Raw genomic sequence first — 18,279 nt, forward strand, 5'->3', positions numbered from 1 at the left:
TATATGTTTTGTCTCGCATTATTATTGATATGTTTGGTTGTACTATTAAACATGGTTGAAAATTTCACTTTTTAGATGATCACAAAAATTATGCAAAATTTACGTCTCAACTATATAATGATGGCTCCTTGACCGGACCTATTGATCCAGGAGCTCGAAAATGGAGCAAAAAATAAGATGAGTTAGAGAACAGATGTTAGTCAATTTTGATCCTGCTAGGGAAAAGAAGCAGACTCTTACTCGACGTAGGATAGAGTAACTATTTTTAAAGTCTAGCCTTTTTTTCCAAGACAAGCATTCTAACCAAATAACTATAGATCTTGTGCGTATTACAAAGGCATCTGTTTATTTATTTCTTTATACACCAAATGTCCTAGTCGTCATATTTTGAGAATTATGAAATGTTTATTTTCTTGCTAATCCACCCTTTTTCTTTGAAAAAAAAAAAAGACTAACTAGACATTTCCTATGTACTAAACATCCATTCAAGAGTGTGTTTGGTATAACATTTTTAAAAATATTTTTAAATTTCTAATGTTTGGTTGCCTAAAAATGCTTGAAAAAAATACTACAACAACAACAACAAACTTAGTGTAATTCACAAGTGGGATATGGGGAGAGTAATGTGTATGCAAATTTTACCCCTACCTTGTAAAAGTAGAGAGATTGTTTTCGATATACCTTCGACTTTAAAAAAATGCTTGAAAAAATACTTTTTCTAAAATAATATGTTCCTTAGAAAGTTGGACACATTACCGTGCTAATATAAAAGCACCAAAATCCTTGCTAACTTACTGGCAGTGTGCAATCCTGACGTTACTGGTTTGTATGTTTCGTAGTGATCTTTTTGCTTTGCGAATCACTTGCTGCTAATTTCCTTCATTGTCCCCGGCTTTGATATGAAGCTACATACGCCCCGGCTTTAATATGAAACTAACTTTATAAAATATAATAAATCTTATTATTCTTGAGTGGGAAGTCTATTTTACAAACTACTAGTAAATTTTAGTACTTGTAAAAGAAATATCTACGTCTAAATACCCAAAAGTGTACTAATTCAGAATCTCTCCTCAGTCACCTTTTACCCTCAAGTATATTTTCATTAAAAAAAAAAATCTCTATATTGTATACGGTCGAAATAGATTTCGGTTTTCGTACGATCGGTCGAGGTCAAAACGTAATAGATCGGAGTAAGACTTCAAAATGGGTTCCGAAAATAGTATAAACAACCTTCGAGCCCGATGGACCGATCAATGTCGAGCTCGAATACAAATCGAGTTATGATTCAAAGTAAAGTTATCGAGCTTATGATTCAGAAGACCGACCAATCCTGACCCCGAACCAATGTAAGGATCCGAGTCAGAATCGAGCTCAAGTCAAGATCGAGAGCTCGAGTCGAGACCGAAAACTCGAGTCAATATCGAGCTTACAGACAAGAGCCGTTGCAATTCCACTAGAGGAGAGAATCCTGAGAGGAATTATGAAAAAGTTGATTTATCATGGGTCTCCCACTAAGTATTTTTAATTATATCTAAAGTAAGGTTCATCTACTATAAAGGGATGGTTATTATTTCTGTAAGGCAAGTTTTTGTTTACATTGTAATTCAAGCACCATATTCTCATATAGAGAAGAGTTGTTCTTCTAAGCTTCATAAATTGGTTCAACCAGTTCATTTCTAAAAATCATCTACTTTACAACCGTGTTTACTTTGTACTCTTTGCAATCCATATTTGATATTTCTATTTATCCTTACGGTTTGTATTAAGCTATACCACATATCCTTAAAACTACGTACAAATTTAACTTTATCCGTTTTTCGGGTAAAACATATACCAAACCCATTATTTCTTGTAATCGGAGCAGATAAACGGTAAGAAAGTCATATATGAAGCTACAAATAGAGTACTATTACTTTCAAACGTGCACGCAGAGGAAAAAAACTTTGCATAATAATTTTGATATTATTATAATCTGACACGACGACTATATAGTTTATTTATCGCAATTTGATTAGGGGTCTTTTCGGTATTCCATAAAAGAAAATAAAAAGAACTCCGACTGTATATAGTTTCTCACTCCCTCCTCCTAACTTCAATTCCCTTCATCTTCCTCGTGCTATCGCCGAAGGGTTAACACTGTTCCTCACCAGTAATTCCAATTCATGCTTCTCAATTCTCTCTTCTTTATTACAGATCCATAGTTCAATTTCTCCCTCTTTGCGCTGTTGTGTTCACAGCTCTCGAAACACATCAGCTCCAATGACGGCAGAAACAAAGCGTGAATTTGACATTTTTTCATCGGCGGCCGAACCGCTGTCTCAATCTCGGGTCTCGGAACCCGGTGATCCGAACCGCGATAGGCCGGATGAATGCAAACCGGAATTGACCGGTTCGGTTTCCGGCGTTCGGTTCGAGAAAGCTCAGGTTAGGACTAGTGATAGTAATGGTATTGTTGTGTACAGGAGGAACAAGAGGCAGAAGACGGCAGATTCAACAAACGGCAATTCAAGTGGCAAAGTCGTAAATATGGATGAAGCCGAGGGTAATTCAGGAATTCATGCGTTAGACAGTGACGTCATGGAAGTTGAAGTCAAGGAAGAGTCAAGGATTAGGCGGTTCACACGGTCAGCTTTGGAACTGAAGAAGATGGGGAAAATTCCAAATGGAAAATCTGAAGGTGAAGTTGAGGAGAGAAGTTGTGGTGTAAACACGTCCGGGAAGAAACTAGAAATGAAAATGTCGAAGAAGATTTCGATAACGGGAAGGCCTACAACGGTTAGGGAGCTATTCGAGACTGGTTTGCTGGAAGGATATCCTGTTTTTTACAATGGTGGGAAGAAGGTATCATTCTCTCACAATGTCGTCCACATTCCCCTGTTCCCTTAATATTAGGTTCTTGTTACGGTGCAAATATATTTAAAAACCGGTTTACTTGTTAGGTAATAATAAATAATTATATGTAATCTCCTGATGTGCATTAACTAGTGATCTAGGCAAAATGGTACGTAACCTGCTCAGATTAAAATTCATTAATAGTGTAAAAAATCTTGACACTATATATAACCTAAAATCTCTTAAATTAACCCGGGGCAAGATATTGGAGAATAGCATTAGAGGCAGTTATCTCTTTTTATGTAGATAAAGTTGCCCTCAATTATACTATACTTATTAGTTAAAAAAAAAAGAGTTACCTGTCGATTATGAAAAATAATCCAATCAGTTCGAAATGTTAAAGCAGAATAAAAGGGGGTACGATCTCAATATGTATGTCTAGAAAAAAATTGCGTTAATCATTATGGTCTTACAGAAAGACAGACGTAGAGCTGTGCATAATTTGGTAAATACCGAATTACCATACCGAAATCGAAAATTTTGGTATTTGGTATTCTATAATTTGGTATTCGGTATGGTATTTGGTTTAAGTTTTAAAAAATATTGGTATTAGGTATGTTATTTGGTATTTTAAAATGAAATACCGAAATACCGATACCGTACCGAAATATATATTATATTACACAATAAGCATATTATTAATTATAACATAAATATAAAAATCTAAAATTTTAACTTTCCTTTATTCTCTAAGTTTATCAATTAACTCTAAGCAAGTAACAAAACATTTTTAATGATCAAATTTATTCTTTTATGTACAGTTTTCTCTCTCTGGGTTGATATTTGCTAGTTTTGGACAAAACTTTTGTTGCAAATGTTTTTAGTTTTGTACTTTTGAGTACTTTAATTTAGAATATTACAGGCTATGACTGTATGCACTAGTTAGTATTCAAGCCGAATAAACCGAAGTTACCAAACCAAATAAACCGAAACCGAAAGGATAAAAACCGAACCATACCGAATTTAATTAGGTACGGTATTGGTATTGCATTTTAAGAAACCGAATACCGAAAATACCGAACCGAAATGTCTAAATACCGTACCGTATCGACCGACGAACACCCCTAGAAAGACGAGTACTTAAATATCCTAACACCACAAAAGCCTAGGGGTAGGTAAGTTTGACTAAAGTTACTAGAAATGCGTTTGGATACCCTTCTTTTTTTGATTGGGTTTGACTTCAACTTTCCCAGAGCCCACCGTGCTCAAAGGGGGAGACTGGGTGTATGCATAAATTTCTACTAGCAACATTCATGCTAAATTTTTAAAACCATTATTTTTTTAACGACAGTAGGGCTAAAACTATATCGTGTAAATTGCTGTTGATCCGCTTCCAGCTTCTTTTCCTTAAATGTGCTTATGACTTGTGTCCATTTCTTGCTGCAAGACCTTTTAATGCTTTGATGAATTCAGTGGTTTTGTCTTTATCTTATGATAAATATTGTCTTAATTTTAGGGAATTCCACTCCGAGGAACAATTAAAGATACCGGAATTCTTTGTTCCTGTGATCTGTGCAATGGAACTAGAGTGAGTATTGAAGTTTTTCTATTTCTCTTGCTTCCCTTTTATCACACTTTAGTTGTCATTATAAACAGTTGTCTTAACTGAGTGCATACTCTACATTCTGTATCACTTTTGTAATGTTAGGTTGTCCCTCCTAGCAAATTTGAGATCCATGCATGTAATTCATACAGACGTGCATCAGAGTATATTTGTCTGGAAAATGGCAAGAGCCTACTCGACGTGGTCAAAGAGTGTAAGAAAGGTTCCTTGAAGACATTAGAAGAAACAATTCAGAGTGTCATTGGTCCAGTTCCTGTGAAGAAAAATCTCATTTGTCGGAATTGCAAGGGTGAGCTTGCTCATGTGAACTTGAATACAGTTACATGTTTCTTTACAAGTGTAATTAGAAGATATGTGGTTACTGTTGTGGCTAGGGTCTTTTGTTGCAACACTAGCTGGAAAAGATGAACCACTTTGTGATTCATGCATAATTTCTCTAAGATCAGAAGCCACTCCAACACAGTCGATAAACACTGAAAATGGGTATGTTTTTTTTTAAAAGTCGCCTCATGATCTTATCACTTTTGTTTGCTCCTTTTTTCTTTTGTCCACTAGTGGAGCCTGATTCTTACGATTAGTTGAGCACCAATTTAGATTTTTCTGATTTTACGGGATTCAGGCAAAAGGCTTAAAAGTTGGAACGGGAAGATATTATGTGTTAGATCTACTATGTGTCACTATAGTACTATTGTGCTATATACCTAGCATGGCTCACTGTTTTGATAGTTCCTCCTTCCCAAATTTCTTTGTCAGTATAACCACATAAAATTTGACATGAAATGAAACAAAAGAGCATAATAGAAGGGGTAAGCAATTCCTGATATAAAAAAAATAGAACGGGCAAGCAGTTTTTTTCGAATAACAAAGTGGATCAACTTAAACGGGTAGAATTTTTTATGTAAGACTTAGAGAGGAAAAAGATATAGGTTGAGTCAAAGTAATCAGAACAATGGACAAACAGTTCAATAAGACAAGAATATACAATCACTTGTAGTGTTTTTTTTTTTTTTTGATGAAGTAAGGTATTGCATTATAGGCATCAAGAAGATGCAATAGGCTACAATAGAAAACTTGGTTAACTCTTTATACAAAAAACTATTCTAGAGCAGGGAGTTAACCAAGAGCAAAAGGCAATGGCTACTAAACCATTGAGAGAGAGCTAATGAAATCTAAGAGGGGAATAATATCATTTACTGGGGAAAGGTTACTCCAGCTGAAAAGACTCATCAAACATTTAGACTTCAGGTTACAGTTGGAAGTTGAAATGCCATCAAAACATCTACGATTCCTCTCTGTCCAGATATGCCAGAAAATACATGCTGGGATCATTTGCCAGATCTTCTTGATGGATCTATCAACTTCCCAGAGGCTCCAGCTAACAATCAATTGTAGTGTTTGTAGCAAGTGGGTATCCAAAAATTGTGTTGAAGAAGCAAGGCCTCACTTACTTATACGTTGTATCAAATAGATGATTCCTTATTCTCTCAACAAATCAAGACATCACTTATTTATAGGTTATATCAAATAGTAAAAGAATCTATAGTTTGTTGTTTCTATTGAAGGGTCTAGATCCATGATGTTAAGAAATGGACATTAAGCCTAACTCAACTCTGAAACCTAGTTCATAAGTGAGGATTGCCAAGACCATATAAGGAGACAACAACTTATTCCCTCTACCAATATGGGACGCTTAACACCCCTGCACGCGACATCTGGCGCGTGAACAATAGAATGTGGAGGCCCTGTATTTGGTAACCAAGAATATGGATTGATCCGACGCTGATACCATGTTATGAAAATGTAACATGGTACATTCAGAGATTTTAGGTTCAAGGCTAACTGCTGCCCATTATCAAAAAGAATTTTTGTGCTTTGCCCATTGAAAAAATAAGCCCCACCACGTAAGGAGGTGTGTTGACAACATAATTAAACAAATAGAAGTGTACTCCCTCCTTAAGCTTTTAGATGAGATGGTCACACACCTCAACAACACATGAAATTGTGTATTGCTGAAAATTATGACAAGTTTTTAAGGAATGAAAATTGACATGAGGTAACACACTGTTGGGATAGTCGATATGCGCCACAAGCTGGCATGGACTCCACAGTTATCCCTAAAAAGGGATAAAAGGAGGACACATGATTGTTCAAGGAAGTGACAGAGAGAACCATAATACTGGCAGCTGGTCACAGGTTGATCAGATAGAATTTTAGCAATAAACAGAGGATGTAAGTGGTTGAGGACACAATGCTTATCATGGATTTAAACCTTCTATGATGACACTAAGCAGAGGATCTGATTAGCCCAGTGTTATCAAAGGCGAAAGCGCACAAAAGCTCTAAGGTCCATTGAGGCTTAAGCGCAAATAAAGCGTGGGCTTTAATGGAAAAAGGCGCAACTGCAGAAAAGGTAAAAATATATATATGTAATCCAAGACCAATAATTATAAGCATGAATAACACATATGCAGACAAAAAAATTGAAAAAGAATTACGATAAAATGAAATATCAATTATTTAGTGTCGTCTTTTCAAGATTACATTCATTGGCAAGGAAAAGTATGCCTTAGAGCCTTGATGCGATACTGAAGCGGCCCCAAAGCGAGGTAACACGCTCAACATGTTTTGGGCCTCGCTTCAGGGCTTAAGCGCGCCTTTGACAACACTCGATTAGCCTCCTATCCTGTTCTGTTAATTTTTCTTTTGAGAATGTCATGTCCAGTTCTGTTATTGTTGAGATCTTTCTATGGGTTGACTGTTGGTTTCTCTATTTAATTAACTAGTAATGCATGTATCCTTTCGAAGAGATGGTTGTCTGACAAACTTATTGTTTTTTTCCCCATAGTTCAGTCTTTCTTTTTTGTTATAGTGGTCATTCTTAATCTTGCTTTTTTTTTTTGTAACAAATTTAGGTCGTGTGAGCCGGTTCTGAGCTTAAACTCCTCCGGAACTTCAAATGTGTCACCTATTTCGCTAAAAAGTACTAGAGGAAGAAAAAAGAGAAAGTAGGTATCAATATAGTTAATTGATTCTGCTTATTTTTGGTGCTTGTTGAACTTTTGTTCAATGTGAGTAAAGTGGGTTCATGAACATGTGCTAATGCTATTTTATTTGCATATTAAGGGCCATGGTGATGCATTTAAGTAGAGTCTCTCCTTCAGTGCATACTCTCTCCAGAAAGAAGAGGAAGACACCAAATAAGTGTGTTATTGCCCTTAATGTTTTCTGTTTAATTTTTTTCTTTAACAAAGTTAGTGAAAATGTAGCCTTTTGTCATCTTTCTCTTCTGACCTCTTTTTATTTGGACCGTCAAGGTTAACGCAGCCAGTTGTGGCTACGAAGTCGGCTGGAACTGCTACTGTATGCAGTTCATTCGGAAACAACATGCAGGACAATATCTCAAAAAAGTTGGTGGATATTACTCAACTTGTCATTAGAACTTTTATCTGAGAAACTACTGCTAACTCATATGGTGCCTCTTATTGTTCAAGTCAGATTGTCAAAATCAATTGCAGTTTCGAAGTACTCAAAAATTGTTTTGCCTGGTGTCTCAGTACACTCTAGGACCCAATGGAAAATGACAAAAAGGTTGGCATTTTTCTTTTGAATTACTCTTGTTAATTGTGGATTCTTCTGATAGCGATGTCACTTATAGTGCTTGGTTCTGTGATGTCACTTTGTTCAGGGATCAAAAGATGCATAAATTGGTTTTTGATGAAGGTGGACTGCCTGATGGGACTGAAGTAGCTTATTATTCTCGTGGAAAGGTTGCTGAGCATCTCCTTTACGGCTGTTTTATATAGTTGTTGATCCATTGTAAACAATGGATGTTTGCTCTTTTTATTTTCTTAATGTTATTTGCTTATTTATAACTGGCAGAAATTACTTGTTGGTTATAAGAAGGGATGTGGTATATTCTGCTCTTGCTGCAATACTGAGGTACAACTCTTGGAGACTGCTTAAGGTCTTCCCAATTGTCCTGCAAGATATTCTGATGGCATTTCATTTTTATGGTTAGGTTAGTCCATCTCAGTTTGAAGCTCATGCAGGTTGGGCATCACGCAAGAAACCGTTAGTCTTCATCGTTCTTGTTATCTGTCGTTCAAAGAATTTATATCACTAGTGACAGTAAGCGAACCTAATTCTGCTGACGCGATTCTAACTTGGGTACTTATCTTTGTCAATGTCTGCTGCAGTTATGGGTACATTTACACGTCTAATGGAGTATCTCTACATGAATTTGCTATATCTCTATTAAAAGGCCGCAAGTCTTCAGTTAAAGACAGTGATGACTTGTGCATCATATGCGCAGATGGTGGAAAACTTGTGCTTTGTGATGGATGTCCTAGGGCTTTCCATAAAGGTGAAAGTTGGATGTTTTTCTTGATTGACAATTCTCAATATTTTACAAGACTTCCTATTCTAAAAAATTATATTTTACAAGTCTTTCTTCTTCTCTCCTACACCCCCCCCCCCCCGGGTGATTGATGATTGGGTTCATCATGTTCTGTTGATTATCCATCCATTGTGTTGCTTTCCTTTCTACCCTTTCTTGGGGTTTCTATGTGAGGGTGGTTGTGCTGACAGGAGGTAAGATAGGACTCTAAGTGAATAAGAACTTGATTTTCAGGATGGGGGCATTGGGTGAGTTCAGGAAATAGCTCATCATTTGTGAATTTATTAACTGCAGTTTAATTGACTATTGGTATTTGTAACGGTGTGTAATTCTATTTTCAATCTGTTATATACACTTATATGAAACTGTTAGTGACGTGAAGCCTGTGGGCTGCCACATCTTAACTGAGAAGTTTCAAAAGTTGGGGTTCTATCTGTGATGAAGTTTCCGTTGATAAGAACTGGATTCTTCTTGTGGCTAATTTTTATTCTGAGGCTCATATATTTGTATGTAGATACCCACTTACCCTAGTTGCAGTAGACTTGCTATACCGTTTAAGATTTAAGAAATAGCATCTTCGCTCTGAAATTTCTACTTGGTATAGCTCTTTATCAGTTGGCCATTGCATTTTTAATGGGGATTGCTAGCTACTGAATTTGGATATTGTACTTGCTTATTATTGAGGTTGCATCCATAGCTATATTTTCTTGAAAATAGGTGTAGCTTAACTAAAGAAGTTCTAGAGAATACAAGTGCATAAGAGCTTGGGAATTGATGCAGAGTTAGTTCATTAATTAGTCAAAGCTCTGAAATCCTCGAATGACCAATCACCTTCACTTCGGAGCAGCTACGCCTCCTCTCACCCCCACCAATTTAAAAATGAAAAAAGAGCACACCCAAAGGAAAAAATCAGTATCAGGCTTAAGGTATGGTGGGACGTTAATCATGTTCCACATCCTTAACCCCGGCGGTCTTTCCGCACTTATCTTATCTTTTAGGTGAGGGTTTAGTGAGTCAGTGCAGTATTAAGGATTAGTTAAGTGACACTCAAGGGTATGTCCTAGTGGTTAATAAAGTGGATGCAAATCTTGGAGAGCAAGGTTCGAATTCCTGCAGAAATGGGAAACGTTAAGCGATCTCTTTCCAGCTGTCTAACCCTTGGTGAGAAGAGTTACTTAGTACTTGTGCTAGTGGGAGGTAGCAGGAATCCGGTGGAATAATCGAGGTGCGTCCAAGCTAGCCCAACACCACCATTATTAGAAAAAGTGGGCTGAGTTTAGTTGACTGTCGGTGAGCATGTACATAACAATTTATTGATTTTGACCGGGCCTTTAAATGAGAACCACTACAGTCTCTGAACCTGTTGAATAGGTGTCACGACCTGAAATTTCCCACCGACGGGACCGTGATGGCGCCTAACATTTCACTTGCTAGGCAAGCCAACGTTAGAGAATCATTAACCAATTCCTTATTTACATTCAGTAATCAACAATAATTAACTAAGATGAAATATAATAAGTGCGAAATATTATAAATCTGTATTAATTACTACCACCCGGATCTGGAGTCACAATTCATGAGCATTCTAGAATTTGCTACAAGTAATAGTCAGAAAGAAATACAATTGTCTGAATGAAAGAAACAGTAGAACAAAAAAGATAGACGAGGACTTCAAGGTCTGTGAACGCCGACAGATCTACCTTGAGTCTCCGGACAACGGACCAATAGCAGAATCTCGATCAACCCGAGCCGGTATCAAAATCTGCACAGAAAGTGCAGAGTGTAGTATCAGTACAACCGACCCCATGTATTGGTAAGTGTCGAGCCTAACCTCGACGAAGTAGTGACGAGGCTAAGGCAAGGCACCTACAAATTAACCTGTACCATTTAACAGTGTATATTCAAATAACAGAAATGAAGAACTAAACAGGAAATGTCGGGAGGGGAACATACTGAGGGGAATACAAGATAAAGAACTACAACAGAATGATCACCGGAGCAGTCAATATACCATGAATCAACATGAATAGTGAATACAGTAAGGAAAAATGCACGGCATCACCCTTCGTGCTTTTACTCTCAATCTCACCATAAAAATCAATAGAAACGGCACGACATCACCCTTCGTGCATTAACTCTCATATCATGGCACGGCATCACCCTTCGTGCATTAACACTCACAATATGGCACGACATCACCCTTCGTGCATTAACACTCTCCCTTACCATAATGCAATGCATAACTATCAACAGGGAGATAGAATAACAAGTACAAACTTTACCTCAACATTTGGTTCCATAACATCAGTCTCAACTTTGAAATAAAAACTCAATTATAACCAGAAAATCCGTAAACATGATAAGAACGATAAATTGAACAACACTAGTATAATACATCGCAATTAGGCATAGGATTGAGACAATATAAGAAAAACTGAGAAAACATGGAAAACAGGTAAATTGGCGGCGCATAAGTACTCGTCACCTCGCGCTCACATGAATTTCACTTAGCAAGTAATCTAAGGTTCCTAATTCCCTCAAGTCAGGGTTAGACACAACACTTACCTTGCTCCGAAAGCCACTTAATTCTCAACCACAACTTTTCCTTTGGAATTCACCTCCAAACCACTCGTATCTATTCAAAAATGACTCAATAATATCAAATTTTGCTAAAGGAATCAATTGCATTGCATAAATTTAGATTTCCTAAATTTTCCTCCAAAAAGTCAAAAATCGACCCCGGGCCCGCTTGGTCAAAACCCGAGGTTCGGACCAAATTCCATTTACCCATTCACCCCCGAGCCCGAATATATAATAGGTTTTGGAATTCGACCTCAAAATTCCCAAATTTTCGAAAACCCTACTTTCTACCCAAAACCCCTAATTCTACCATGAAAACCTTAGATTTTAGGTTGAAATCTTGTAAAATATAGTGAAAGATTGAAAGAAACCAGTTTAGAATCACTTACCTATGATTTGGGGAAGAGATGGTCTTTGGAAAATCGCCTCTTGTCTTTTAGGTCCTTAAAATTTGGGAAATGAATGAAAATTCCCGTCCAAAAGCCATTTTGTTCGGCTGCAGACGTCGCATTTGCGACCTGAGCTTGCAAATGCGAAGGAGTCATCGCAAATGCGAAGCCCTTCACACTTCTGCTAGCCTTTGCAAATGCGAAGATAAGTTCGCAAATGCGAACCTTGAATCTTCGCAAATGCGACTAAATGATCGCATTTGGCGACTAAATGATCGCATTTGCGATCACTGCCCTTCCCCGACTCCCTTCGCAAATGCGAAAATTATTGGCCCGGCTTCTCTTCGCATTTGCGATGAGAAGCTCGCAAATGCGAACCTCTCAGAGGTCGCAATTGCGATGCCTGATTGCGAGATCAGAGGCCTGCAATATCAGATGCACCAACAGTGTTTTCCAAGCCAAATCTCACTCCGTAGCCTATCCGAAACTCACCCGAGCCCTCGGGGCTCCAAACCAAACATGCATGCAAGTCTAAAAACATCATACGAATTTGCTCGCGCGATCAAATCGCCAAAATAACACCTAGAACTACGAATTTAGTACCAAATCAGATGAAATTCTCAAGAACAATTTAAAATTTCTATTTTCTCAACTGGACGTCCGAATTCAATCCCGGGCATACGCCCAGGTCCCATAATTCGATGCGGACCTACCAGGACTGTCAAAATACGGATCCGGGCCCGTTTACCAAAAATGTTGATCGAAATCAACTAAAATCAACTTTTAAGGCAAAAATTCATATTTTCATTAATTTTCAACATAAAAGCTTTCCGGAAACCTGCCCGGACTGCGCACGCAAATCGAGGAGGGTAAAAATGAGATTTTAAAGGCTTAAGAACGCAGATTCGAGTTCTAAAACATAAGATGACCCTTTTGGGTCATCACAATAGGAAGATCTCGAAACATGCTGAACCAGCGCCCAGTTGATTAACTTGAACTTCATAAAATCTTGTATCCGTCGTCTTTGCTTAGTCCGGTTTTCCTTATGGGCTGTGTTCAGTTGTGTAAGTTATTAAATATTAAAAAAGGAATACATGTAAGGCAGAGGTTGACTATGCCTCCTCAGGCTTGGTGTTCCAGGTAACACAAGAAATTGGAGCTGCGTGGAGCTCTTTTTCTTTCAGCATCCCTCAATAAAATCTGTTTGTCTTTAAATCTTAGTTCTTTTAGGGGTCGTTTGGTTGGCGAACAAGCTATCCTGGGATTATAATACCGGGATTAAATAGTGGATATAATTTTATTTGTAGATGTTTGGTTCATTTCATTGGACTAAAAATGGGATATACTGGGTATAATATAAAACATGTGTTTGGTTTATTTCTAATTTTAACCTTGGATTTTTTGAATGACTTTGGGAAAGAGCCTTGGAGAAGGGCATCTTTGTTGTTGTAGTTTTTTATCCCAGGATTAGTAATGCCGGGCTCAATGTGGGATAGAAAAATACCACAATCGTGGATTAATCCCGGGATTGCTAATCCCAGATTCAAAAATTCAGCCAAACACTGAATAAGAAAATCTCGCATCTAATCCGGAGATTATTATCCTTTATCCCACCAATCAAACGACCTCTTAGAGTATATAGTGTCTTGGCTCTCCTGTTTCTGCAAGAAAATTTGAACCTTCTATTAAAGCTGTGCACCACTATGAAATGGTTCTGAAGGATCATTAGCTTCTGTTAAGTTTCTCATAGACTGATTTCATAAAATTAACCAATTTTGTTATGAATGGTTTATATAGCTAACAATGAGTTATGACCTTCACTATACTTTGTAAAGTAAATTAAAACTTTGGCTTTGCTCTACTTGCTGTTACTTCTCACACCATTTAATTGATGTTGGCATGTTGCTTGCTGGTGCTGGTCATAGTATCATATTTCATCTACAAGGCTTTGATGTGTAATTTCAATGGTCTTGCAGTGTGTGCATCATTACCGGCTATCCCTCGGGGTAAATGGTACTGCAAGTATTGTGAAAGCATGTTACAGAGGGAGAAGTTTGCGGAGCGCAGTGCGAATGCCTTAGCAGCCGGTAGGGTCTCTGGCATTGATCCCATAGAGCAAATAACAAAACGTTGCATTCGCATTGTCAAGAATGCAGAAGAGGCAGAATTTATTGCATGTGTTTTATGCAGGTAATTCTTTTGCGAAAAGCACATTGGAGCCTAGCCCTAGCTTTGGTTGTTTGATCCAGCATGCCATGTCTTTTCTTTCTACAGAGGTTATGACTTTAGCAAGTCTGGTTTTGGTCCACGGACTGTCATCCTATGTGACCAGGTTTTTCCTCATCATTTTTTATATCTGTCTTATTCAACTAAATATATAAACCTGAAATACTTTACTCGCCATTTGCTTTTCAGTGTGAGAAAGAATATCATGTTGGCTGCTTAAAGAGAAGCAAGATAGCAGATTTGAAGGTGCGTGCATTTGCATTTCAGGACTCTTTCATGAGTAGTTCTTTTCTAAGTCCTGTGTGCCTGTATTCCTTTTCCTTTATTATCAGGTGAGATTTTGTTCTTTGGGGGTGGGTTTTGGGGTTAAAAGTTAATGCTTCTTGCACCACAGGAATTGCCTAAAGGAAAATGGTTCTGTAGTAAGAATTGCAACAAGATCTATTCTGCACTGCAAAGTTTGCTAACCTCAGGAGAAGAGAGGTTGCCAGATTCTTGTTTGGATGCAATAAGGGTGAAGGAAAAAGAAAACCGTTTGGCTGCTGTTGGTGAACTTGATGTTAGATGGAGACTTTTAAGTGGCAGAATTTCCTCTCGTGAAACCAGAAGGCTACTGGCAGAAGCTGTTTCTATCTTCCATGTAAGCATTATCCCTGATATCATTTCTTCAAAAGCTTGATCAATCGACATTGACTATGATATTTAAGGTACTATGAACAACAAAAGCTTGCTCTCCACTTTACTTGATGGGGTGGGGGAGGCCGGCAAATAAGTTACTCGTGCTCTTTTTGGTGTCAGTGTCTTTTGTCATTTTGTGACTCGTTTTTATGAATGGTATGAACATATTTAAAATTATTGCTCTTGCGCATTCAGAATTGCTGATGCGGGAAAACAGACTTGTTATGATGTTAGCATCTGTATATCATTTAAACTTGCTGTTCTGGTACTCTCTATTTCATTTAACTTGCTGTTCTGGCATTTATACCAGCCTTTTGTTAGCAGAGTCTCAGATGATTTACCATTTAATTGATCTGATATGGATATTTCTTTTCATTTTACCCTCATTAATAAGATGGCTTTCATCAAAGGAATGTGTCTTTCAAGAATTTCTAGTATATCTTTCATTGCATGTGTCAGCTTTGAGGAAAAAAGTTAGCATCAATGTTTTCATTATTGACTTTTCAGGATTGTTTCGATCCTATTGTTGATTCAGTAACTGGACGTGACTTCATTCCATCTATGGTCTATGGGTAGGCTTTGTTCTCCTTTGTTTCCGGAGTTGGGTTTTCCATGTAGTTTCGTGATAGCTCCAATCTTAGAGTCGCTCTTCCTCACCTTATCTTGCCTCCTGCAGAAGGAACATTAGGGGCCAAGACTTTGGAGGCATGTATTGCGCTATATTGACTGTAAAGTAAGTACTACAGTCTGTTTATTTAAAGCTCTTGGTAGTTTAAGCTTATTATGATTAACCTGCTCAAGAAGCTCTTTGGCTAATCAATGCAGCTCAACTGTAGTATCAGCAGGGATCCTCCGGATTTTTGGCCAGGATAGGGCAGAACTCCCTCTTGTGGCAACCCGTGTTGGTAGCCAAGGCAAGGTATAGCAATGAAGCTGCTCTCATAAGACCTCTCTTGTTCCTTCTATGATAGTCTTTTATTTTTCTGTCTTTTTACGTTTTGTTGCTTAGAAAATTTCTTGCAATACTTAGTTGCGTTAGCTAGAATTACATCTTGGAAGACCAGTTAAGCACGGTTCAAATTCAGAAGGCATTACCTTATATTTACATGTGTTTAGGCTTTTGGGTAGAAGAGTTGCATAAGTCGACGGAAAGAAATTAGCTGTCCGATAGAAAGCAGACAATATTTATTGCTTGGTCATTTATACCAGTGATGTATGTTTGAAGAACTTAAATACCTGGTATATGCAGATGGAACATGAAGGGGAGCCTTGGCGTAATTGGTAAAGTTGCTGCCAGGTGACCAGGAGGATATGGGTTCGAGCCGTGGAAACAGCCTCTTGCAGAAATGCAGGGTAAGGCTGCGTACTAAAGACCCTTGTGGTCCGGCCTTTCCCCGGACCCCGCGCATAGCGGGAGCTTAGTGCACCGGGCTGCCCTTTTTTATGCAGCTGGAACATATTGACCTCCAACAGTTGCCAGCCACTGCCAGAATGTCACTTTTCGCTGGATTGTTGGCATGTTCTTTAGTATTTATGTTAAAAGATGATCCCTTTTCCTTTTTTAACTTTAAAGTGATACCGATAGAATAAGAATTTAGGCTCTGACAAAGGAATCAACTATTTCGTGTATTCTAGTATGTAAATGCTCTGCTAAGATTCATTTAGGTTAACACCCCCTTTACCATATCCGTACGTAACAAAGGTGAATGTTAGTTGGCATATTTGTGAACTCTGATGTTTCATGATACAAAATATGGTGTACTTGCTTAGTTTACATGTTGGGGCAGCCTGTCTAGTTAACTAGAAGTGTATTTTTTGAAAGATATTTGAATGTTTACAGGGATACTTTCAGTTGCTGTTCTCCTGCATAGAAAAATTGCTTTCATTTTTGGGTGTGAGAAGCTTTGTACTCCCAGCTGCTGTTGAAGCTATGTCAATATGGACTGAGAAATTTGGATTCCAGGAGTTAACCCCAGATCAGGTTTGTTTAGCATGTTTCCATGCTGGTGCTGCTGCATCATATTTGGCCCTTTGAATGCTAAGCTGTTGTATTCTTTGCAGCTTGTCAGCTACCGAAGAACCTGTTGGCAAATGATTAGCTTTAAAGGCACATCTATGCTGGAAAAGTCGGTCTCTAGATGTAGAATCATTCAGCAGCGGGAAGCTGAAAATGATGTTCCAGATGAATAGTTTGACACAGATGATATTAGTTTTATCCCATTTTGTAGAGCCATTTCTTTTCAATACATGTACATTATATCTTATTTGAGCAGAGATGGTGAGTAGTAACTTTTATGAATGAGCTTTAGCGGATCAGAATTGTGTAAAAAGGTTCTATAACTGCGAACATATCTTGAGTTCGATTCTCTTTCTTAACCACTCTTAGAGTGGGATCTTATTATCTAATATTAACCTCAAATTTGAGACGATTTAATGGAGTCCAATTCTGTAACAAGCTTTACAGTGAACCTTATCAACAATGAAGGTTTGGGTCATTATTTTCCTTTAAAACTACTGTTGAGTTTATTCCTCTTTTTAACTATCAACGAGGTTTCAGTATCAGTAGCTGAACATTGCCATCTGAATATCAAAAGATCAACCTTTATCAACCTTTAAAGAACTTTCTACTCAACGTGCACACCTAGTAGTACAAAATGATGGAATTTTTTCTGGATTCTATTCTTTCTATGTGAAACCTTTTATATGAAAACTGAGAAGGGCATACGTCATATATGATCTGCTACTTTTGTTGATTCCAATTTCCAAGTATTCAAAGTAAAGAACAGGGTCCTTGGGCTTTATGTTAGCTATTCGAATTTCTACAAAAATTCAATTGACTTGGTCGTTGAAACCAAGTGAACCTCTCCCCCACTGTTAGTTGCATGATGTCGATACGTTCATTAAAAGGAGTTGAGGCATAGTCATTCAACTCGTCAGCATATATTACGTCGTCTCACACTGCTGCTGTTGTGATAACCAAAAGAATCACAACAACATTCTCAAATATTGTTGTCTCTGTCATGAGGTTCATCTAATCCACTTTCTACTGTGCTTGTAATAAAGTTCAGTACTCAAATTTTTATCCAATAGACACAAATAAATTAGTTTTTGATAGCATAAAAATACTTTAGACGGAGAGTGTTCGAATCGTAGTATTGCAGTTGACTGGCTACCTAAACTTTTAGGGTTCGATTCCATATTTGTAATCCCATCCCTATTTCCCCTTTTTCCTCCCCCATTTTTTCTTTTTTTAAAAAAGACAGACGGTATTTATAAATAAATTGTAATGATAAACTCATAATATCCAGCTTCTTAAGACGCATCCCCTTTGACATCCATTGTTACACAAAGAGTACTACACACATACACTGATGTTTATATATGTTATATGCTGATCAACTCGATCTCCCTTCCTCAAAAGCCTTGAAATATGTGAAGCGGAAACCTTACATAATTTTCATAGATGAAAAGAACAAAATATGTAGAAGCGAAAAAGAAAGAAAAGAAAGGTCATCATTTCATATTGTTACACTCTTTAGTTTATATTCCGTTGT

The 18,279-nt window shown here is 37.6% G+C and overlaps 1 protein-coding gene across 1 annotated transcript; it reads left to right on the plus strand.

The window, feature by feature from the left end:
• Positions 1 to 2,077: 2,077 nt before the first annotated feature.
• LOC107797055 (uncharacterized) lies at positions 2,078 to 17,180 on the plus strand. Its single transcript, XM_016619909.2, has 21 exons — positions 2,078 to 2,841; positions 4,349 to 4,420; positions 4,541 to 4,745; positions 4,831 to 4,939; positions 7,369 to 7,461; positions 7,580 to 7,657; positions 7,771 to 7,863; positions 7,952 to 8,044; positions 8,142 to 8,223; positions 8,336 to 8,395; positions 8,475 to 8,527; positions 8,653 to 8,819; positions 13,798 to 14,011; positions 14,096 to 14,153; positions 14,237 to 14,293; positions 14,442 to 14,687; positions 15,233 to 15,297; positions 15,402 to 15,458; positions 15,551 to 15,644; positions 16,566 to 16,706; positions 16,787 to 17,180. The coding sequence occupies exons 1-21, from the start codon at positions 2,260 to 2,262 to the stop codon at positions 16,913 to 16,915; spliced, it is 2,748 nt and encodes a 915-aa protein (XP_016475395.2). The 5' UTR covers positions 2,078 to 2,259; the 3' UTR covers positions 16,916 to 17,180.
• Positions 17,181 to 18,279: the final 1,099 nt, after the last annotated feature.

This window comes from Nicotiana tabacum, chromosome 24, assembly GCF_000715075.1.
Source record: "Nicotiana tabacum cultivar K326 chromosome 24, ASM71507v2, whole genome shotgun sequence".
Classification (NCBI taxonomy): Eukaryota; Viridiplantae; Streptophyta; class Magnoliopsida; order Solanales; family Solanaceae; genus Nicotiana; species Nicotiana tabacum.

What these genes read in the sequence shown, in the direction of transcription:
- LOC107797055 (XM_016619909.2), top strand. Translation starts at nt 2,260, where the DNA reads ATGACGGCAGAAACAAAGCGTGAATTTGACATTTTTTCATCGGCGGCC. An exon ending in AGAGGAAGAAAAAAGAGAAA is followed by an intron (nt 7,462 to 7,579) that starts GTAGGTATCAAT and finishes TTGCATATTAAG; the next exon opens with GGCCATGGTGATGCATTTAA. An exon ending in TCCTAGGGCTTTCCATAAAG is followed by an intron (nt 8,820 to 13,797) that starts GTGAAAGTTGGA and finishes ATGGTCTTGCAG; the next exon opens with TGTGTGCATCATTACCGGCT.